The following is a 24482-nucleotide window of genomic DNA, read 5'->3' on the forward strand; positions in this document are numbered from 1 at the left end:
TCTGCACAAACACCTTTTAACTTGCTGCTATATGGTTCGATCTGCAGTCCAATCACACAATGATGGATAGTCAATCAAAAATAATTGAATGGAGGGTGATATACTTATTGTCATGAAAGAGGAAGACATCACAAAAACAGTTCTGAGATCTGGGACTTAAAAAAAATAAAATGATTATCTCAAAACCATATATTTTGCAGATATAACCTTGGGACTCCCAAGTACTTGATTATTCATATCATAGGTTCTGGTCCTCTTTTTCAATTACTTTGATTTTTTTCCCACAATTTTTCTGAAGAATGGCTCTTTACAGTCAAAAATAAATAAATACAGGTGCCTTAGAGCATGTTTAAGGTCCTTAGAGAGACATTGCTGTTTTTGACTAGTTCTATAGCGATATGAAAACCTCCATGGAAGGGTTATTTTACTAAAATTACAAATGTTTTATTGATGACTAGCAAGTAGTTTACATACTTTGGGTGTCAGACACCAGAAAAATATATCAGTTTTAGTCATCCGGAGCTAAGCTTTAGCAATGCTGCTAGTTCTCCATAGGATATAGTGTATTTGACATCTTCGCTTTAACAAATGTGTGATGGACATGAATTCATATATTTGAATTCATATATGTGACTAGAAAGAAGGGTGTTCTCTTGATTTAATCATTACATTTTTTTTGTTGTACTTTTCTATTGACATAAATGTAACATACTGTGCCGGATAGAATCTTATGGCTGAAGCCAGATTGACATTTCAGAGCCACAAGGTTCTAGCTGTGATTGCACCCTATTAAAAAATAAAAAGATTTTCAAATGTCTTAGGATTTCGATGCTCTGCACTTCAGGTACATTTAGGGTGAGGACCAGAATGGATGATCAAAAGAATAATTCACTAGAAAACAGTTCTGAGATCTGGAATGTGAAAACTTTATTGCTCAATATCTCAGAACTATGCTTTGGGCAATTCATTATCGGTTACGCGATTATACGGTTATTGTGCCAGCCTTATGTAGGATGATTTAATGTTAGTCTGAAGGAGCGATGAAGAGAGAGGTAGTCTTGCTCCGTTCTTTTATTTATTTGTTTCACACACAAACACACACACACACACACACACACACACACGATGTGCTATGGATTTTCCCTCCTGTTTTCTGAACTGTTCTGAACTGCAGCTGGCTGCCCGACATGCTTGTGTCCTGTGGCAGTTTCTATTCCTACCACTGCAAAGTTGGAACAGAGAAGTCAAACAAAGTTACACAGAGCCATGAGATGAAAAGCTTTTCACACTTCCTCAAGACATTGACACTCATGCGCACACAAAAATGTTTCTCCCCCCTGCGTAAACCTCTCTGCCCCATTTAACTTTTAATAAAAGTCTCCAACATTCACAGTGATGTTCCCAAAACAAATCTAAGTGGGTACATTGTAAATGTGTCATGCCCGAGTGGCACAGTGGTCTAAGGCACTGCATCTCAGTGCTAAAGGCATCACTACAGACACCCTGGTTCAAATCCAGGCTGTATCACAACCGGCCGTGATTGGGCCCAGCGTCGTCCGGGTTTGATCAGTGTAGGCTGTCGTTGTAAATAAAAATGTGGTCTTAACTGACTTGTCTAGTTAAATTAAGGTTAAATAAAAATTTGAAATAAAGTACCTGTGTTTTCCATTCTGTTCACATCTGTTCACTTCATTGACACAGGCAGACCAATTCTTTACACTAATTGGTCTTTTGACAAATCAGATCAGCTCTGAAAAATATCTGATGTGAAAAGAATTAAGCTACCTGTGTAAATGCAGCCAAAGAGGTAAGAATGCTTTGAACTAATGGTTATTGAAAGAACATGATGTGCAGTCTTCAAACAGAACGAAATGGCTTTTTACTTCATTCTATTATTTAGGAAATTCATTCTATTGTAAGGAAACAAAACAAGATTTTCTCAAAACATTACAACTTTTTTTCAAGGGATTTTTCATGATACGTATCCAATTACCGAGAGGTAAGTGAGTCTTTAATGAGATCCATGCTATCTGAAGGGAGTGGAGAGACCAGGCAATTTGTCCTTGTGTGCGCCCATAACAGTCAAGATACTCCCCCTTAATTGATATACTGTTGCCCTATGGCCAGATGGATCTATACTGTATTGGGGAAGAGGAGGCAGGCGAGCCCCAGGCTTAATCAATTGCTAGGCCTCAATTGACAGCAGCTGTGTGTGATCAGACCATACAGTAAACTGTAGTTCCTTGATAGATGGCCCATAGCTAACTGTTGGACGGAAGGGAAAGGAGGGAGGGGAAGTTACAGTGAGCTACAGTCCACTCTAAAGGACAGTTTTTCCATTGAGAAACTTTACAACCCCATGAAAATGATTCTCTCTGTCTGCTTTCTATAGCCTCTGCCTGTGTGATAAAGCTGTCACTCCCTCCGTGAGGAATGGCCATGAAACCCGTTCATTAGTTGTTGTGGTGAAGTTGAAGCCGCACGGGGTAGTTACAGTAGTTATAGCAGTTCGTTGGACTACGGCACATACATCTCAACGAAGCAGAATCCACAGACCAATTAGCATACATATTTATCATTAGTATATTCATGAATGCACATATATTGTAATCTGAAGTGGTCTCATAGCATTCTGTTGTTAAATGGTTCATGCATAAAAAAGCATTTCCTATTGAGAGCTTGTTTGGTGGCTCATGCTTCCAGTCGAGTCTCAGAAAAACTCTCATCTCTTGGCTTACAGGTGCTTTATATCCACGTTGGTATCCAAACCTTTGTCGACACTCGCCAGTGTTTGTCTGCGACATTTGTAGAACCTACACAGAATACCATTATAATAGAGCAGGGCCATGGTACCACTACAGGCTAGAATGACAAGCAAATAGACAGACATGTGAGCCGAGGTCGAGGTCTCAGGGTAGTAGGAGTTTCGAGCCGAAATCACTTCAACTTTGAGCCATTCGTTCAAACAATTGCCAATTGCGTCATGCCCTGGCTGTCAAGTTGTGTATGGTTGCAATTAGCAGGCGGGTGCAAAGCAAACCCGGGGTGGTTAGTGTTATTACTTGACAATGCAGAGGAGCCAATGGGAGCGCTGAGAAGGTAACAGGCTGAAAAGAGCGACTAATTAGCAGAGTAGTGCAGTGGCAGAAAACACAAATGGCAGCTGAGCTGGCCTCTCAGAGAGGCAGACTGTTGCCGCGGACAACAGTGATTATTGACAGCTCATGCAGTGCTACTGCCTTGCACTTAGTCCTTTAACGGAACACCATTTGCATTTCTGGAACTTGAGGTGTTTTCTTAGGGATTGGTCTCGAAATAAACTGCACACCTGTTCGTTTTTTTTTCTTTCTTTCCTTCCTATTTTCTTTCTTTAATTGATCTATTTCTTTCTTTCTCTCTCCTCTGCTTTCTTTTAATATCTCTTTATATGCATTTCCATGGTATTTATGCCTTGACGTTTTATTGCTTTTCGGGGGAAAAAGAGAGTAAAAAAACAACCTTTTCAATATACTTTGTTGATGGGAGGAACAAAAACTGATCAAAATAGTTAATTCCCCCAAAGCACAGATATTTGGCTGGTGTTCACATCTGCTGAGCTCCGCATATACATTTTTCCTTTTCTGTGGATTTTTCCTCTTCAGTGTCTTCTATCATCGACACTGTAAAATGGATTAAATTACATTCCATGCTGCTGCTGGGAGATTCCGGCTCTTTTCTGCCTCTTGCTCTACTGGTAGAAAAGCTAAACGAGTGAAACAAAAAACAAATGAGGGAGCTTGTACCCCCTTGTCGAAACGAACCATTCAAACTTAATCGAACCATGGTCCCGAAGGAGGAATTGAGAGTTTGGGATTTTGAGTTCTATAGTATTGTGTTTAGGTGTATTTGAATTTGTTTCCTGGGTTGTTACATGGACTTTTATACAATGACTATACAAATGTCTTTGCCAGAAACAAAGAGACCTTAGAGAAATTGGTCATTCAATTTAACTGTCTTTCTCCTCATCCTTGTTGTACTGTATGTTATGATTCTTCTGTTTTAAACCGTTGTAAACATTGGGCGAGTCATCTGCAGTTACTAATTAAATGGATTGTCTTTTGATGCTCTGCAGTCTGTACTACCTCCTAAGATATCAAATGACTCCATCTTATTGGGTACTTTTGGCTCCTCTTGGCTCCCATTCCTATGAATGCAGTATACTATAGCAGTTTTGTACAGCACTTTACCTAATATCTCTTTTTACTTTCTCTCCCTCCCCCCTCTCTCTCATCTCTCTATCCCTCCCTCCCTTCCGCCCAGGGTTCGGTCGTGCGGCCCTGCCGTTTGGCCTGGTCAGGAGAGAGCTCTCCTGCGAAGGATACGCCATCGATCTCCGCTGCCCCGGTGCTGATGTCATCATGATCGAGACGGCGAACTACGGCCGCACCGACGACAAGATCTGCGACGCCGACCCGTTCCAGATGGAGAACGTCAACTGTTACCTCCCCGACGCCTACAAGATCATATCACAAAGGTAAGAGTCAACTGCTACCTCACCCAAGGCCTACAAGATTGTATCTCAAAGGTAATAGAGCAGAAAGGTCTCGTTACACAATATAACCTGGAGTTAGTTAGGGATGTGTGGTATGTGATTCTAGAGTCCAGTCTAGTGATTCTGGATCCACTAGTTTTCTATCAAAACAAAGTGGTTTGGTTTGGGTGGTAACCTTAATATTACTAGACTAGCATTTGTGTTACCTTTTCAACTGACCAAAAACAGACAATTTACCCACACTTCCTTGACTTTTTAATAATCAGATGTTTTTGTGGGTATTGTTGTGGAACTCTAGACCGTAAAAACTGGACAGGGGGTCATTAGTAGCAACCCTAGACCATATGCTCTATGCATCCCTGCACCAGGACCACTGCAGCTGCTCAACCAGCCAGCCAGCCAGTCTGTCCGTCTCAAAAGAGTCACATGAACCTCCTTCTTAATCCCTCTGTTTCCAACATTAGTTTTTTGTTCCAACACTCGTACTGCATTGACACAGCCCAGCACCCAGCCCTGTGCAATGCCTCTACCCCCCTCATAATACCATTCATATTAGTAACACTCTCCCAGGACATTTTGCTGCAATACTACCACTAGGCTGCACGCACCACTTTAAATTGACTGCTTTGCCGGCCCCGGCCCGGAAGTGTGTATTTAAAGGACCCCAGATTAACGTTTCATAAGTCAGCAAGAACCCCGGCTCACCTACCGAAACACGCCGCTACCCTGCCCTGACATGTGTGCTACTGAGTGTATGTAGTCATCCACCTTAAGAAATAGGTCCTGCCTGCTGCCTTATCCATCCGGCATCCACAAAAATTCCCATGAGCTCTTGAATAGATAATAAAGATGTCCCATATTTAGCTTGTCACGCTACATTTACTGCGGTGTTTGTCTCAGCAGTTGCACACAGACCAGACAGAGACAAAGACATAGAATGCTCACCGTGTCCCTTGATTTGCCTGTTAGTGCTCACGTGCTGGTTTAGCCAACCTGGGTTCAAACACTATGTGGTATCTTTCAAATGCTTTGAGCATTTTCTCTGGCCTGCTTTGAGGTCCAGATGGGTGGTTTTGCAACAATTCTATTGGTTCTACTACATCAGACAAGTTCAATCGAGCCCAGATAAAGTGTTTGGAATTATATCAAATAGTATTTTATCCCATGTCTGCATTGTTGCCTGGGCTAGAACCCACTGAACTCCACTTCAAACTAATCTGTTAACAAAGGCTTTTAGGAGAGTCAGTGGAGGTGGTAAAGAGCCCAGAGCCCGATCTTGCTCTACACCACTAAACCTACTGTAGCTTGTGTGCGTTATTCTAATGTAGTAGATCAGAGGAAATGAGACATGACAATAATGAGTATTGATACAATAACCCTGGGTGGTTCAGGCAGCAGGTCTACGCCACAGAACAGCCAGCCCGATGATGCGCTAGTCTGAAGCCTGGTTATAATGGATGTCGGCTTAAACAATGGAGATAAATACACGCCATAAAATGAGAAATAGGCTGGTGGAGGATTTGTCTGTTACCATGGATGTCACCGTGGGTTTATATGTTAAATATTTGCTTGTCTTTTAGCAGACAATCTTATCCAGAGCGACCCCGTGAGAATCAAACCCACAACCATGGCGTTGCAAGCGCCGTGCTCTACTGAGCCAAATGGGATAACTGAGCCACGCGGGATTACTAAGCATTTAAATCATTTCAAAGACGCCATCAACCCATTGGTCATAAGCGGGAAAACATACAAATATGATTAACACAAAATGATGATAGGTGAAATTATCACTGTTTCAGTGGACAGAAATCAGTGTTAACACATTATGGAGGTAATGAGTCATTTCTGGTGTCATTGGAGTAAAAAAAATCACAAGACTGTAGCTAGCTAACAGATTAATTGCAGGGATTTGGAATGAAGGGGAAGTTCTGGAGAGTTTTTCTCACCCTTTCCCATGCAGCACTAATCTCTTCCCTCAGAGTAGGACAGGGTAATAGCCCTGGGCAGGGGATAATGACATTTTTCTTCATTATTATTTTCTGACGAAGGGAAGTGGATAAGTGTAGCTCACATAACAGACATCGCTGTCTGTCTGCCTCCCAGACAACCTCCTCTAAAGTCATTGTAATAGTGGTGATGATGGTGACGATGACGATGATGTGCCGGCTGCAATTGTGCATTTGATGATGGGGACAAACAATGAGACAAACAATGGGACGAAATAGGAGAAAGAATATGATTAGTCTACCGACCGACCGTACATTAGTTGGAAGTAATTGTCCAATATCTCAATGCAAATCGCATACTTATATGCAGGTTGTAATAGGCAGCAAGTGACTGGTTAATGAACACTGCACTTTACGCATGTGTGTCTTATCTGTACGTAATTGTATTACACATGGATTTTCTACAAGGTCACGGGGTCACGGCAAAGTTTTGTGGCAGGTCTGATAACAACCTCATTTGTTCATGGCTGTCACACTAAACGCTGTCCTTTTCGGCTTTTGAGGGACAGCTAGGCTCTTTGCTTCGGCGGTGATTCTGTGAGAGATCTGTCCAACTTGCACGACTTTGCATTTGACCTTCTCAAATATTTATCACTAAACCGGCCTGCAAATTGTTAAGTCGCTATTTTGTTTGGCTTTTTTTTATGTATTTTTTTTAAAACTTGTCATGGATAACTGTTTGCTTCTGCTGTTGTTGCTGCCGTCTCAATCCTTCAGTCTCAAGAGAGCTTGATTGAAGTGGGGACAATTTCATCCTATATTTATACAAAATCAGTTATTCTATTTCCCTCCCTTTCCCCCTCCATCTCTCACTCTGTTGCACTCGCAAAACACAAACACACACAATTGAAACCGTTTTAATTTAAGGGTAGCACATTCTACTTCATAGCCAAGGTCAACTCAAGTTATGAGGCAAATAACTAACTCCCATAGCAAAGGCTCGGGAGCCTCCCATAGCAAATAATGGTGAGCGTTCTGTGTTTTTGGTGGACCCGCTTGAAACAGCCAATTACCCTGCCTGTTGTGTACAATTTAAATTGTTCTCTGTGTGGGTGAGTGGTCTCAGTGGGTACATGGCTCTGATAAGGTGACATTCTCATCAACATCGCATAATATACTCCAGACCGGTCTTCAGCTCTTCACGCAGTTCTTCCACTCTTTATTTTTTTTTACGTCTGTGTGTGTGTGTGTGTGTGTGTCTCTCTCTCTCTTTATATCTATTTACTGTTTCTCTCTTTTATTTATTCCCCCCAAATGATTCTTCTCTTCCTCCCTCAACGTGTTACGTTGGCGTCGACAGTACAGCACATTGAATCAAGGCCCTACTCTGATGAATAGGATTTTTTTTACATCCTTCACCACAGCAATGCTGCAAACCTGATTTGAATAAGTGTGTGGAGGGAAGAGGGAAGTGCCTATGTATTATTCATGTGTCTCTCTCACCCTAATACCACTCCTGGGATGTTATAGTAGTTTGTGTCATTGCTGAATTGTTTGTGATCCATCTTTTCCCCAGGTGCAATAACCGTACCCAGTGTGTGGTTGTGACTGGCTCCGATGTGTTCCCTGACCCCTGCCCTGGTACCTACAAGTATCTAGAGGTTCAGTATGAGTGTGTCCCATACAGTAAGTATTCGCCCTTTTAATTATGCAGTGCTACTATGTGATGTTTCTTCAACGAATTGCTAGGTTTATTACAACCATTACTTATTTAGTGGGATCCTGTTGGGGGGGGTGTATGTGTTATCTTGTGTGTAACGTTTGTTTGTAGCCTATTATTAAACAATATACAGTTGATACCAAAACATATGTCATATTGACTTATTTTTTCCTTTAAAAATCAGACTCTTGTAACATGCAACCTTTTTTCTGTTATGTAATTCAGTGGAGATGTATTTTCTGAAATAATATTTTTGCTTTACCTCTTCGTTTCTCATCACATGTTCCGTCCTCTCTGGTATCTTTTCCAAATGAACCTCTATGCTTTCTCTCCTTCTACGTTTCAGTCATTCTTGTTCCTCAGTTGTCTCACTAGGATCTTTCCCTCTTCCGTTTGCTGTTGCACTGCTTTAATGAAGGAACTCAATATTGTTCACTTGCAATTGTATTTTTTGGCTCATTAGGGAAATTTCGCCTGTAACATTAGCAACAAGTTATGTTCTGTGGTTGGCCGAAGCAGACTCTGGAATTTAGTTTAGATTTGTGTCCATGAAGTTTTTGTGTAAATACTGCTCCATTCAATACTGCCAAAAATAACTACATTGCTGTTTCTCTAAGAATTTAATCTGATTTTAAACTGAATAGCGATTTCAGAAACGCTACAATGTTTCTTTATGTCAAACAACTCATTTGAAAGTACTGTGGCCTGATTATTACCGATGCGGTCAATGACCAGGTGAAAACATATTATTTTGATGGCAAGAAAAGCATGGAATCGTGATCTGTTAAACAGTGTTTGACTCCAGCCCTAACCTGACTGCTTTCATATTATAGGGCCTGATAATGTCCTATTTATTTCCCCCAGTCTTTTTCTTGTTCCCCCAAAACAGGCATCTCTTGGTCCTCTATCGATCATATCCTCTAACCTTCTCTACTCGTGTACCTGGTAGTTGACTCACGATAACCTTTCTCTCCCTCTTGCACTCTTTCTTTTTTGCTTTCTTTCTTTTCCAATGCCTAAAATAGAAGTGGAACAAAAAGGTAAATGAGTGGTCCAGTCTTACCCCCCGTCCCCCCCCCCCCGTCCCCCCTCAGACCCCTGTTATGTGGTGTTCAATACAACCCCTCCCTCTTGTCTCCTCTCTTCTGATTGCCTCTCTAGTCAAAACACCCGCCCCAAACCCCGATAGGGTGTTGATTGCTACTCTGGGAGACAATTAGAATTTCAAAGGCAATTTTTTTTTAAAGCAGTCTAGAGGATTGAAAGATATTTATGGTCCAGACATGAATACATGACATCTTATCAGAGCGATCATCGCTGACTCATGAGTTGGATTACATTAGGAATGATACCCCCCGCTTACCTACTTAAGTATGAGAGTCATTATTATTTTATTTTTTAAAATAAAGTTTTGAATTTTCTTCTGGCTTAGTCTTGTTCTGCTTGGCAATACCCTTCGATCGCACCCCATAGCACGTGATGGTCTTTCTCATCTAAAACCAATCCATAGGATTCCAATGGGACACTTGCCATGGCCTCCCTCTCACCCATCAAAGGTTTCTTTTTTTGTTGTTGTCTGTTATGACGTAGAGTTCCAGCCTCTACTGTTGTCGTCCTGTCTTCTCCCAAAAGCTCCACCCTCGTCATTTTATCCCAGCTTTGCTGCCACCTCCATCCAGAATATGTCATTTGGTCTCTCCACAAGACGTGAAGTCTTTATCATTTTGTCTTCTGTGTGCTTTTTCAGTAAGCATGTGCAGTTTGACCATTTACACCGCCAGTGTCACAAGTTGGAAGTAAAACCAGTTCCAGTATACACTTCAGACCTAGCTACCTCTCCCACCCCTTACATGTCTTGCATTTACAGGTTTTTTTCCTCCTTTTGTTTAACTTTTTTTTTGTCCCACACAGTCAACGACTCCATAAAGAAGCAAGTCCTTTATCCACTCCTGCACTTTTATTTTTCCCCTCTATTCACAAGCAATGGCACTAGTTCAATGACAGTGCCACACGTCTTTGTCCCACACTCTACTCAGACAGCAGCGAAAACTATACTCACTGCAACACCTTGAAGAAATGTTTGTGTTGATACTCTGCGTGTTTTCTTTGCTTAAACCCATCTTTCTGTCTCCCTCACAAGTTTTCATTTGTCCCGGGACCCTGATGGAGGTGGGGGAGCCCACGTTTGTGTTTGAGGCAGAGCAACAGGCGGGGTCGTGGTGTAAAGACCCCCTGCAGGCCAGAGACAAGGTCTTCTTCATGCCCTGGACGCCGTACCGCACCGACACTCTGATTGAGTACAACTCCCTGGAGGACTTAAAAAATGGCCGCCAGACTACCACCTATAAACTCCCACATCGAGTCGACGGCACCGGCTTCGTGGCCTACGACGGAGCCATCTTCTTCAACAAGGAGCGCACGCGCAACATCGTGAAATTTGACCTCCGCACGCGCATCAAGAGCGGTGAAGCCATCGTGGCCAACGCCAACTATCACGACACTTCGCCGTACCGCTGGGGCGGCAAGACGGACATAGACCTCGCTGTCGATGAGCGGGGGTTGTGGGTAATCTACGCCACGGAGCAGAACAACGGGCGCATCGTGGTCTCACAGCTCAACCCATACACGCTCCGCTTCGAGGCCACCTGGGAGACGGCGTACGACAAGAGATCCGCCTCCAATGCCTTCATGGTGTGCGGCGTGCTGCACGTGGTGCGGTCCACCTACGAGGAGAACGAGAGCGAGGCGCCCAAGAGCCACATCGACTACATCTACAACACCAAGCTGAGCCAGGGAGAGTACACGGACATCCTCTTCCCCAACCAGTACCAGTACATCGCTGCTGTGGATTACAACCCCAGAGATAACCAGCTGTACGTGTGGAATAACTTTTACATCCTGCGCTACGACCTGGAGTTTGACGCGGAGAAAGACCCTGCTGACGGTACGTCTCAGTCACAGTGTGGCCTGTTTCAGATGAATCCTTACTTGAGATCTGCATGTGTACATTTAATTCCACAAACCTAATTTCAATAGATGATTGCTGTACAGTTACAAACACATATTTCAGTTTAGTATACAGCCCTTTGTGTTGTGTTTCTGTCAGGTGCTGAACATATTCATGTGTGTGTGTGTGTGTGTGTGTGTGTGTGTGTGTGTGGGGGGGGGGGGGGAGTATATAAGTCTCATGATGACAGATTTGTTTATTTTGAACACAATACAGGTGTGATTCAGAGAATAGTGGGGTTTGGTTGGTCCTGGGGAAAGGCCTCATTAGTAAACAGAAAATGACAGTTATACCTTGGAACGAGGTATAACTCCCTTAGGGGGCTTCGCAGTCTGGCACAAGGCATCCGCTGGAAAGCCTTGCTTCCGTTATTACCATAAGGCAAGCTCAAGCACTCCCTCTCCACTTGGACCCTATCAAATTCTCTAATCTCAGGTCTTATCCCAATCCATTATGAGCAGTGGCCTTGTGAACTTCCCTTTAATGCCCCGGAATGGGATTCTGAAATATTGCACACGGTATGACAGAAGGTTATCCCATCCCCACTTTCCTTTCCATGCCTTTGGATCTGATTCGGACATCTGTTGCTATGGCTACCCGATCAACCGTGTTGTTGACGGCCCCTCATTTACCCGTGGATTGAGACAATCTCCATCATTTTGTGGGGGTTGGTGTTAAAACCCAGAGTTAAGGTGCTGTGTGGCTAGGTGGCGGTAAGGCCGGTGAATCATGGCCCGGATGACGAGGTTAGAATAGTGACTTGAGCGCTGTTGAAGAAAAACATTTTTATAAAGGACCATCCGCCGAAATTGATATCTATCAGACGGTGTAGGGTTTTAAATGAATCTGTGAAGTGTCTGAGGAGAGACAGACGTGCGTGTCATCAGACAGGGCTCCTACATCACGCTGTGTGATAATGTGCCTAATTACCTGCCTGAAGCCTCCTTATCCCTAAAAACTAGGCTAAGTCCCCACTAACGCACTGCACTCGACACGGAACGATCAACTCTATACCATGCTGGCGTGACATTGGGATGCAGCTTCCTCCTTATCACTGAGAGCTCGGCTAAGTCCCCACTAAAGCACTGTGTAAGTCACTGTAGGGGGAACATGCTACCAGGCTGACGTCGGGGGGTTCAAGTTGGAGTAAAACGATATTGAAAACAAAGTGATATTCGGTGAGTGAGGGTCCCAGGCTAGATTAACGTTAAGGTTGTGAAATCTGATCCCCGACCTCTTGTGTCTAAGGGCAACGTATCCATGGACACGCTGACCACCTGTCAACACATCTGTTTGTTTTCCCTTTGCTCCCTCTACATGTATATCTGCCCAGACAGACAGACAGGCAGACAGACAGGCAGACAGACAGACAGACAGGCAGGCAGGCAGGCAGACAGACAGACAGACAGACAGACAGACAGACAGACAGACAGACAGACAGACAGACAGACATACAGACAGACAGGCAGGCAGGCAGGCAGACAGACAGACAGTGACCGTGAGCTCTTGCCATGAAGGTCAGAGGTTGAGTCTCTCTGTGTGCCCAACCCAACCAAAGCACTCAATTAAGTAGACCGTGTAGAATAGAACAGAATAAATAGTAGAATTCTAATGAGCTAGTTCTCCATGGCCGAACTGTCATGTATGTACATGCAAACGGCCCGTTTTGGATGCTCAGGGTAAGATGAATGTAAATGTCATTACCCAACTGAATTATCATTAACAACCCTCAATGTCTTATAACAGCCACACGGAAAAAGAGAAGAGGAGTCCGCATGGCAGGGCATTTCCAATCAAGGGGCTTCACCGTGTTCTGTTGTCACAGCTAATGCTACAGAAAAACGCAAAGACCAGAGAGCCAGACGAGCAAACAAACTCGCTGGCTCAGCTGCATCATTGCGATAGACGTAATGATGAGAACAACCACACAGTACCTACACAGTTTTTGATTATTTGACCCTTTTTAGTTTAAGAACCCTTGCTTGAGCTACAGTTCTGCTACTGGAATTGAAACGTATATATTTGCATTCATAACTGGCCTCTGCATATCATTAAGTGGGGGGGGGGGGGGGCAGGGTAGCCTAGTGGTTAGAGCGTTGGACTAGTAACCGAAAGGTTGCAAGAACGAATCCCCGAGCTGACAAGGTAAAAATCTGTCATTCTGCCCCTGAACAAGGCAGTTAACCCACTGTTCCTAGGCCGTCAAGTAAGAGTTTGTTCTCAACTGACTTGCCTAGTTAAATAAAGGTACAATGAATACATAATTTTATGAAACCATTGAACTGCGCATAGAGGAAGGCAGATAGAGAAGCAAGGCTATGCCAGCTGCAAGATCCCACTAGGCTTTTGTGAATGGCACAGGTAGGCACATGAGAGTAAATGGTTCATGTTTAGTACAGAGAGGAATTAAACAACCTGTTCTGCAGGGTGATGGTGTGGTGCTAAAATAACGACTCTCTCTCTCTCTCTCTCACTGATACCAACAAGCACTTGAGGTGCAGAGAGAGAGAACTAATTGTGTCCATTAAAGGAAAAATCCACAAATTACTATGATTTACTATGTTAAATAACACTGTGAACAAGTGTTTCATTTTGTCGTTATAATAAGGTTGGTAGCAACATGTGATTATTGTGGAAATCAGTTGCATCTCAAGTCGACTACAAAACACACAATGCTCTTTCTGTGGGCTGGCCGGCTAGCTAGGGGATACCTTGCACAAATGAATGCATTTAACCAAAAATGTGTCTTCTGCTTTTAACCCAACCGAATCAGAGAGGTGGGGGAGGCATGCCTTAATCGGTGGAGCATTTGTTGGGTGTTAACTGCCTTGCTCAAGGGCAGAACGGTAGATTGTTCCATCTTGCGTATTCAAACCAGCGACCTTTCGGTTAATGGCCTATTGCTGTTAACCACTAGGCTACCTGCCGCCCTAGCAAACATAGCTTCACACAATAATACGAAAGTCAATATCAGCATGTGAAGGAGCGAGTTCACTGTAAAATCGCCTAAACAAACTGCACTATCAATTTAGTAGTCTACAATCTCACCATGTTCAACCTGCAGATCGATGTGCCTTGCAGAGTGAAGTCTGACATTCGCAACGGCAATGCAATGCACCCTGGACTGAAGAGGCAGACTAATAGGAGAAATGTGGTAGACCCTCTGTTAAATTACACATTTATCGAGGTAGGAATATCGCAAAAATATGATCAATGGCTCATTTAAGAGAAGACAACCTCCCACGTAATGACATCGGCCAGTATTGAAATCTGACATGTATGATAGATGTGATAGGCAATTTGAAAGTCATATTCCTATTAACTTCTAGTGCGGTGAGGTAGGATTTATTGCAATGCTACGTCATACCAGCTGAATTTCTCCCTGCTTGAATGGCAATAGCTCAGATGTACATGAAAACATTAAATTAACCTGGGAATTGATATAACCCAGAGATGCAATAAAACAATATAACATTCAAAATGGAATTATTTTTCCCATATATACAGTTCAAGTCGGAAGTTTACATACACCTTAGCCAACTACATTTACGCTTCAGTTTTTCACAATTCCTGACATTTAATCCTAGTAACAATTCCCTGCATTTAGGTCAGATAGGATCACCACTTTATTTTAAGAATGTGAAATATCAGAATAATAGGAGAGATAATGATTTATTTCAGGTTTTGTTCCTTTCATCACTGGGTCAGTTTACAGTTTACGTACACTCAAATAGTTTTTGGTAGCATTGCCTTTAAATTGTTTAACTTGGGTCAAACGTTTCGGGTAGCCTTCCACATGCTTCCCACAATGAGTTGGGTGAATTTTGGCCCATTCCTCCTGACAGAGCTTGTGTAACTGATTCAGGTTTGTAAACCCTCCTTGCTCGCACACGCCTTTTCAGTTCTGCCCACAAATATTCTATAGGATTGAGGTCAGGGCTTTGTGACGATCATTCCAATACCTTGACTTTGTTGTCCTTAAGCCATTTTGCCACAACTTTGGAAGTATGCTTGCTGTTTAAAGGCACAGTCAACTTAGTGTATGTTAACTTCTGACCCACTGGAATTGTGATACAGTGAATTATAAGTGAAATAATCTGTCTGTAAACAATTGTTGGAAAAAATATCTGTGTCATGTAGATATCCTAACCGACTTGCCAAAACTATAGTTTGTTAACAAGAAATTTGTGGAGTGGTTGAAAAAATAGTTTTAATGACTCCAACCTAAGTGTATGTAAACTTCCGACTTCAACTGTAGACACACCCTATGTGTTTTATGCTTTGACCTTGTCTGATGCTTTCAGCACTCTATTTGATGAAATAAGGCACAAAAGTAACTTCTATTGGCATTTCCAACTATGTAAAAAAAATAGCCTACATGAAACCAACAAATAAATACATTGCAGCCTGCAGGTAGAAAAGAAATATCCTATGAATCACATTGGCTATGCATGGCCTGTCTGCAATGAACTTAAAACATTGTATCAACTGTTATCTTGGGTTTGGCCTGAAGCTTGCTCTTGCAAACTTGCCTCATTGTATAGAATATCAATATGGAACTGGTCAGATGACGCGGATGCTAAGCTACAGGACTGTTTTGCTAGCACCGACTGGAATATGTTCCGGGATTCATCCAATGGCATTGAGGAATACACTACCTCAGTCATTGGCTTCATCAATAAGTGCATCGATGACATCGTCCCCACAGTGACTGTACATACATATCCCAACCAGAAGCCATGGATTACAGGCAACATCCGCATATTTGCACAAGGGATAAGAAGTAATCAGGTAGGCCTATTTTGTGACGTTTCCACGGGATCAGAGCACGCTGAGTGGTTATGGAAAGGGAGAGAGGTGGAAAGATCTTTCAGATACATAGAGGAACTATTGTCATTCTCAATGGATGTAAAAACAGACTTTGTTTACCTGAGGTGACGAAAACATTACTTTGAGAAGCTCCACAGGTCATTAGTGGTGGTGCGTTAAGCCAATCAGAAATACTACCAAATCCCCAAATGTGCACATTTATATGCCTACATTTGCACGCAGGACATGTAGCTTATAGGCCTACTTCTATGCGTAATCAGGTGCATGTCTTTACAAAATTCACAAATTGAATGAAATTAACCAAAACTTGTTTCTCACAAGTGTAGCATAGGTTGTGCGCTCTGCAAACAACGTATCCACGCCGACAATGAGAACGGTAAAGACCTGAATAAGAATATAAGCTATTGAATGCTTTAACAGAAATTACCGTAAGCAAAAAAATTAATAATAGGAATTAACTGTAAATGCACTACTGATGACATACACAGTATATACAAAAGTATGTGGACACCCCTTCAAATGAGTGGATTTGGCTATTTCAGCCACACCCGTTGCTGAGATGTTTATCAAACATTGGCAGTAGAATGGCCTTACTGAAGAGCTCAGTGACTTTCAACGTGGCACTATCATAGAATGCCACCTTTCCAACAAGTCAGTTCGACAAATTTCTGCCCTGCTAGAGCTGCCCGGGTCAACTGTAAGTGCTGTTATTGTGAAGTGGAAGAGAAACAACGGCTCAGCCGCAAAGTGGTAGGCCACGCAAGCTCACAGAACGGGACAGCGTAGCGCGTAAAAATAACCTGTTCTCAGTTGCAAACTACACACTGGAAGCAATGTCAGCACAATAACTGTTAGTCGGGAGCTTCATGAAATGGGTTTCCATGGCCGAGCAGCCGCACACAAGCTTAAGATCACCATGCACAATGCCAAGCGTTGGCTGGAGTGGTGTAAAGCTTGCCGTCATTGGACTCTGGAGCAGTGGAAACACGTTCTCTGGAGTGATGAATCACGCTTCACCATCAGGCAGTCCCACGGGCAAATCTGGGTTTGGAACCAACTCTATATTAATGCCCATGGTTTTGTAATGAGATGTTAGACGAGCAGGTGTCCACATTCTTTTGGTCATGTAGTGTATGTAGTGGGGAACTAACAATGAAAGGCAAACAATTCACACAATGAATTATGAAACAATGAATGTGCACAAATTGGCAGGATGGGGTGCATTCTGGAGCGAGATATGCATTGTGCATCTTAGCCAAACTCCTTCGTCTTGGACTGTGCCATCCCCACGGCCTCTGCAATGGATTAGTCTCAGCCTCCGCAATGGATTAGTTCACTGAGATGGCCGCGAATAAGACAGGTGTCTTTTGCCATAAAAAATAGAGATATATTTGCTACTGCTCGACTAAAAACAATCTTGGTCGACAGCCTATCGACCAGACGATTGACCAGTCGACTAATTGGTGTCAGCCCCATTTAAGATTCATGGGGCCCCACGGTAAAAGTTGTCAGTTGAACCGAATCACTACGATTCTCTGCTTTTTACAGAGCTTGGTAGTCAGTATATTACCGCGACTGTGTCTTCTCCTACTATGCCAACAACCTTTGCATCCACCCTTTTAGAAAAGCTCATCCTACGGGAGCCAGATAAAGCCGATTTATATGTCTACACTAGGTGTTTTAGGGGATAAGACAGAAACCAAAACAAATGGACCAGAATGTTTCCAGATGTATATTTTGTGTGCATATATAACTGTATTTGATACCTGTATAATTCCTAAGATATATTCCAAACTCCAAGGATTCATTTGAATATACTACAGGGGGTGTGAGTTTCAGAACACATACATGTGTTGAAGAGTGAAACTCCTCGAATGCTTTCCGAACACACAGACACCGGTGATCAAGACGTTGATAGTCCACCTCTTAAGAAGGCTCACTATTTAAGAGATCGTACTGCTCCGACGTGACAATAAAATGTGCCCCTAAGTGCCACCTGTTACAAAATGTGTAGGGACACACTTGCAAGAGTATTGTCTGAGATTCCTCAAAGACATCGACTCGGGTCTTGGTCTAATTAATTCCAAAGACTAATCAGGGGAGCCAATAATTGCCAGGAGCATTTCAAAGTAACGAGGGGAGAAGGGAGAAAATGTATTTGCCTTCGAGGTAGCATTGATCTGAGGAGTAAAAAAGAGGAGTGTTAAGTGAATGCCTTCACAGAGAGGAACTGGGCCAATGGAGAACTGTGGGGTTTAGCCACATGGAGAGATCCAACAACCCAAGGAGAAGAAAGGCACAGCTGAGTCGCCGACCATGCCACTGCACACATGGAAAAGGCTAGTTAGTGAGATTCTAATCGACTAGATCTCCTTCTGCCTCACAAAACGTGCTAATGTCCTAAAGCGCCTCGTCTTGCCTCGCTCTATCGACGTTCTGCTCATTCAATTTGGCTGCTTATAAAACTCAGTTATGCATATTTATTTGAATGCTTTTTAAACTTTGCATCGACGTGTAGCACGATGAAGAAGCACTTGCTGGGCTCATTAATAAATAGTATCGTGACTGACACACAGTGAGGCTTTATACTCTTTGAAGCAGAGAAACAAAGGGAATATTTACCAGATCACGTGAGTCCTTGCCGCTTAGTGGATCAGAAGGAATTAACACATCAGCAAGGAGAGTCATGCAGACCGGAGTCAAGGGTGTGTGTGTGTGTGCGTGTGTGCGTGTCAGAGGTCAAGGTGCCAGGCGGAGAGTTGGAACGCCTCCATTTGTTCCTCTTGTTGCCATGGCACAAGTCTTCATGAGTCTGACTTCCTGATTGGTGGATTGGAATGTGTGACTTCAAGTGGACATTTTAAAGAACTGGAAGAGAGAGTGTTCATAGCTGCACAGTATATTTTGTGCTAGCTACCTTTCTCTCTCAAAGTGGCTCTATGGCCTGGTGTTCCCTTTGGTAGTAATGAGGTGGCCCCAGTGTTCAGTTTCAGCTCTCGTAAATCAGATCACATGGATCCAAATCCTGCCTGGCATTGGCAGAGCTTTTTCTGTCTCTTGATCTTTAAGAACAACTGTCAATAACGCCCACAGCAATGCCACAGCAATGCCACAGCAATGCTTGATGTGGTAATCGCCCTGGTCCAGTAAATACAGGTAATAAGAACACATTAGGAGTAAAACAACCTACGGCTTTTCAGTTATTTACTTCGTCCACTGTGTGATGGCAGTGGTTTCTGCCTTTTTCTGCCAGAAAGACCCATGAGTTATTCCAAGTTGTACTAAAGGCAAAGCCAGGAAAAACCTGTCTTCCCAGGGCAGAAAGGGCTGTGTGACCTGAGGGTTCTCTTAGACCCATTACGGGAGCTACTAGCTACACGGAACTGATGTTCACATCAGCACGTCACACGGGCTCACGCAGAGCAGGATGAGACTGTATAAAAACAAGCGAGTGTAATATTCATGTCTTCTGGGTTTTGTTGTTTCTCTCTGTCATTAGCTACTGGTCTGGCGTAGGGATCTTCAAAAAAGCAACACCACAGTTGTGGCTCACCAGCATCGCTGTTTGCTCCCTTTTTAAGTTTGAGACATTCAGAGAGAGAGGGAGACTGTCTGGCTGACTGGAAATGGCTAAGCTTAAAACGCACGGATGGATGCACACACACACACACACACACACGTTGACACTCGCAGACTCGCAGACACACATACATTCTCACACACACACACACACACACACACACTCACTCACCCTCACACCATTCGTTATTCATGGCGTTGCAGTGTAGGCTGGTGGTGCGTTGGTTGTGTCGCGTCCAACAGTTTGGTACAGGCTGTTTTGGCCTCTTATTGCAGTCCTCGTTAGATGGCCAGATTCACACTTTGAAAAACACTGTGTGAATTAAGAGAATGTAACACCGCCACCAGGTTTTTGGAGGACTCTGACATTTGGAAGTTCACTGAGACGTTGCTTAATTATTGAATCTATTGTTAACGCCGATGTAGTGGACACTCAGCATTTTTTGACATTTTCATTCAGTCGATCGAGTATTTAATCAACCCTTTCATTTCGACAATCATTGATTTCCAAACAAACCTTGAGTTGCCGTAGAGGCTGAAACGGCTTCTTTCTGCAGAGAGAGCGAGAGTCACACGACATCTGCTTCTTCCACGCCACAGACACACTGATGGCCTGTTATTATGTTGCTTCCCTGTCAAACTTTCCTAAACAACCGTTTCATGTCGAATCCTCAATTCTTCAGAGACAATGGCAAAGCGTGTCCTTTCCAGAGGCGTGAGAAGTCTGGCTTTTCGGGAGTTGGGACTTGGCCTTCAACCAATAGGGCTAGCTTAGACAAACAGCATACAGTAGCTATGCCTCTGATCATCTTATTAGTATTTCATTTTTGGAGAGTAAGAAAAGTGCCCTGCGGTGATGTTAAAATATAGAACTCTAGCTTCATCTTTATTTATCATTAGTGGAGAGTATTGCTTAACCCTTTCCTCACTCCCTTGAAGTGCCCCATTACTTGCTGGCGATTTGCGTATAGTTCATTCTATTTCGTTTTTGCATGTTCCGACATACATTTTTTTAGTGCACAGTGTGTTGCCTAACCATTTATTTGCTTTCTCAATGGCCCCCATTCCACTGCTGTCGATTCCATTATATCTAGTTCATTCTATTCAGTTTTCAAAAGTTCCCGAAACTCCCAACACCGTGCATTTTTCAGAGTGCTACTCAACCTCTGAGCACCTCGTGTTATTTATAACAGACATCACTCAACATATGCCACCCAGAGTGTCCTAGCCGTCTGCCTCCCCCACCCAGAGGGACTTTAACTAGCTCTTGAGTGAAATGACAGCTAATTGAGGTGGCCCCTCTCTGGCCTGAGTGCTGGCAGAGGACCCACTGTTTTCAACCACCATCTGTGAAATGACTCGTCATAATCAAAAGAAAATGACAGAGTGCGGGAGGGCGGTGGATGGCGACATCAAGAGAAATGTAGCGGGAAGATGGTCCTCTTTGACAAGTGGTTTAGGTTTGGTATGTTTATTTATTTATCTGCCGCTGCGGAGAGGAAGCGGCCAAGAGGTCAAGTTCAGGCGCTAGCAAACTACAACTAGACCAGGATTCCAGTGCTTATCAGTAGCTATGATTGTCTCCTTAGAATGGTGACTCTGGTTTGAGTATTTTTCTCTCAGTATGGTGTTTCGTAGATTCCCTTTTAAGTCTTTATTCTCTCACAGCCTCTTGCGTGTCCACAGGGAGAGCGGGAGAGAGTACACCACCACACAACCTGCTGCAGCATGAATGTCAAATATTCATAGGAGACCTCCTCTCAACATCTGTTCACACAACAATAAACTGGACATATGTCAGACGCTCATTTGCATCCATGCTCAGTGCTCAGAAACGTGAGTGAGTGAGTAGCTGACCGACAGATGGACGCACAATGACGGAATGAGTACAGCCCAATTAAACACTGCTCCTGCCAGGGGAGAAAAGGTCATTGAATGAAATGTCATAACACAACAACATTGCAACAAGGCTGGTTGATCCTGGCTGTGATTTTTATTTTTTTTATCCGAAATGTGTCGCTGTCTGGGCCACTTTTTCCCTCCCCATTTTTCTGAGAACCGCGGTGTCCGGCTAGATTTAATGCATTGTTGTGTATGCACCCTTGAGGTCTTTTTTGAAAAGCCTGTCGTAAACACAGACAGACACAGACAGGGCTTTGTAATGAACTTCCAGATTTCACTGAAATGGAAACACAAAACAAAGACAACCAGTCTCCTGATGGTCTGATTAGCTCCAGAGCTCAGACTCTAAATGTGGGCATTCTCACCATTCAGGTCGGGGGGGAAATGGAGATATGTGTTTGATGATGGGGTGTCAGATAGCATGATATTGCCTTTTCCCTGAAGCACCGTGGGCCTCTGAAGACGGCACTGCGGGACTTTCACAGTAGCAGACCTCATTCTGGGAAGCTGCCTCTTATCAGCGCCAGCGATCGTGTGGCCGTGGATATAATATAAGATCAGTAAGGCAAGAGGCAACCAGTGTAGTCATGCACACAGTCACTGCCTCATATACGCGGGCTGCAAAGCACACCCAAGCATGCACGATAAACTGTTTTCTCTGTAGCCTTTTTATATCTATTTTCCTATTTGCCTCTTTCATTCAAATAGACGTCTACTGTACATTCACAGTTCTGTGATCACACAAATGGGTAGAGACTGTGATTTTTTTTTTTTAAAGGCTACAGACTACCCCTTCTTGGTTACTACACACACCTACACAGATTGTCTTTATAGCTGTGCATTGAATACATCAGCAGAGCATTATCGCTGAGGTATGGTTTTTGCCCACGCCGGCTTTATCAAAGAGAGAGATGAAACGAACAAGAAAAAAGTCAAATGCAGGCAGGCTTTGTCTTCCCTGTTGACATTTAATCAGCCACTCCCAGGAGAGCCAGGCAGATGCTGCTACACGACCTGACCTCTCGTTATTTTGGGGATTGGGTAAAAGTAAAAATAGTCTGAGATAGTGTAGTGCAGGGTTTCCCCTGGGTGCTGGGGTCGCCCCTGGGTGCTGGGGTCGCCCCTGGGCGCACGTGTTGGTTTTTGACCCAGCACTACACTACTGATTCAAATAACCAAAGCTTGTTTGTTATTTGAATCAATTGTGTAGTTCAGGTGGGGCCCCAGGACCGGGTTTTTGTGAAACCCTGGTGTAGCGTTTGCAGGCTTCCTCCTCCTGACTTTGTGCTTCCTGTGCTGGAGCAGAAACAGAACAGAGAGAGGTCGAGTAATACCCGAGTGCTGCAGTAGACTCTGTGTCTCCAGGAATGTATGGGCCGTCTCCAGTTGATGTGTGGAGTAGAGCAACCACCCCTTCTGGTGGTGTGGAACTTAAACAGTGAAACTACCTTGAACTTTCCCTGCTGACTGATGTATCTGATGTACGTCTGAAATGTATGAAGGGAGTTCAAGGTAAGGCTGGGTTTTTTATGAAAGCTATAACCACCACTCTTCCCTCTCATCCTCTCCTAGTGCCAACTACAAAAGATGTCTCCCTCTCATCAGCCCTGCCTGAGACCACCACTCTCATCACCACCACCACGTCCACAGTCAAAGGCCCAGTTAACACCACGATTCCGGCTGACCCCAGGGATGGGAGAGAGAGAGAGGCGGGTAACCCAGCGGAGGAACCCCATGGGACGGCTGACCCCACCGCCCCAGAGATCCCCCCCACCCCCAGGCGCTTCTGTGAGGGAACAACGAAGAGAGGCATTTCCTGGCCCCAGACACACACTGGAGTCACCGTGGAGAGACCCTGCCCCAAAGGAACCAGAGGTACTATCGGGAACCAGGATGGTGGGGGGGAAGGAGGGTGGGTGGGGGGAAGGAAGGTGTGTGTGTAGTCCTCTGTGTATGAATGTGTTTGTGCTTATTAGTGTGTTTAGACATTGTCTTTCACATAGCCTACCTTACATTGGACAAGGTCCCAAAATGTGATATTCATTACCTACAATATGCTAATAGGGCCAAACAGACAATATAGGAAGATAAAATAAACAGTAAGATAATGTACAATGTGGTGGCGTAAGGGGATGTATATTATCATTGTTTTTTCAATAATATGGAATGCAGACATGCAGGGCATCAAGGCTTACAAAGAATTCAGTAATATATACGGTACAGAGCAGTGGCGGTCAATGCAGTTTAAGATGAGGGAGGATGATTTTCTTTTCATGAGCATTGCCTTATTTCTATTACAGCACGTTGGATGACTCTCATTCATATCCCATTCACCCAGTTCAATGTAACAGCGATAGGTTTAGGCTACTACATGATACTGAATGTCCCCTATACCCCTCACAGTCTTGAATGCATCTAGCTGATATAGGGTGTAATCATTAGCCCAACATCTGCAAGTGTTAGTGTTTCTGTTGGACATATTCAGGTATGTTTTGTTCCATTTGGTTTTTTTCAACAGAACTGGCTAAATGAATACATCCCTGATCACGTGTAAACATAGTTCACTTTCATAGCAGCCACATTTTTATTCCCTCTCGCATCTATGCACTCTCCTTCTCTAACCTTTTCCCTTCGCTTGTGGACTTCAATGCACAACACATGACCAGCTGTGTGTGACCAGGTGGAAAAATCTTTACAAGCCAAACCATATCATAACAGCTATACACAGCCTACATCGTTGTCACCATATTAGCTAAAGTAACATCGTAGTCAATTAACCTACAATTGTGCAGTGATGTTAGTGTAAGCAGTTTAGCACTTACACAGGAAGGCCCTGCTGGTAATAAATGAGTAATACCAAATGCTTACCTTAACTTGGAAGAGTTCCAGTGTTGTGTTGGATAGTCATAGCCAGCTAACTAACATAGCATCCCTCTGTTTGAGTAGGCTAAACTAGCAAGCTGCATT

The 24482-nt window shown here is 43.6% G+C and overlaps 1 protein-coding gene across 14 annotated transcripts in view; it reads left to right on the top strand.

Moving 5' to 3' along the window:
• LOC110508614 (adhesion G protein-coupled receptor L2) overlaps window positions 1-24482 on the top strand; it is a 105421-nt gene that overhangs the window by 45478 nt on the left and 35461 nt on the right. For all 14 annotated transcript variants that reach the window (XR_016492847.1, XR_016492848.1, XR_016492846.1 and 11 more), the window contains exons 3-6: window positions 4300-4513; window positions 8054-8163; window positions 10338-11141; window positions 23088-23390. Coding sequence is in view for 9 of the 14 variants with exons in the window: in XM_090225492.1 (XP_090081618.1) it covers window positions 4300-4513; window positions 8054-8163; window positions 10338-11141; window positions 23088-23390 (1431 nt within the window). In the remaining 5 variants the exon portion in view is untranslated. The remainder of the gene's footprint in view (window positions 1-4299; window positions 4514-8053; window positions 8164-10337; window positions 11142-23087; window positions 23391-24482) is intronic.

Source organism: Oncorhynchus mykiss, chromosome 28, assembly GCF_057628025.1.
Source record: "Oncorhynchus mykiss isolate SJ-2025 chromosome 28, ASM5762802v1, whole genome shotgun sequence".
NCBI classification, from domain to species: Eukaryota; Metazoa; Chordata; class Actinopteri; order Salmoniformes; family Salmonidae; genus Oncorhynchus; species Oncorhynchus mykiss.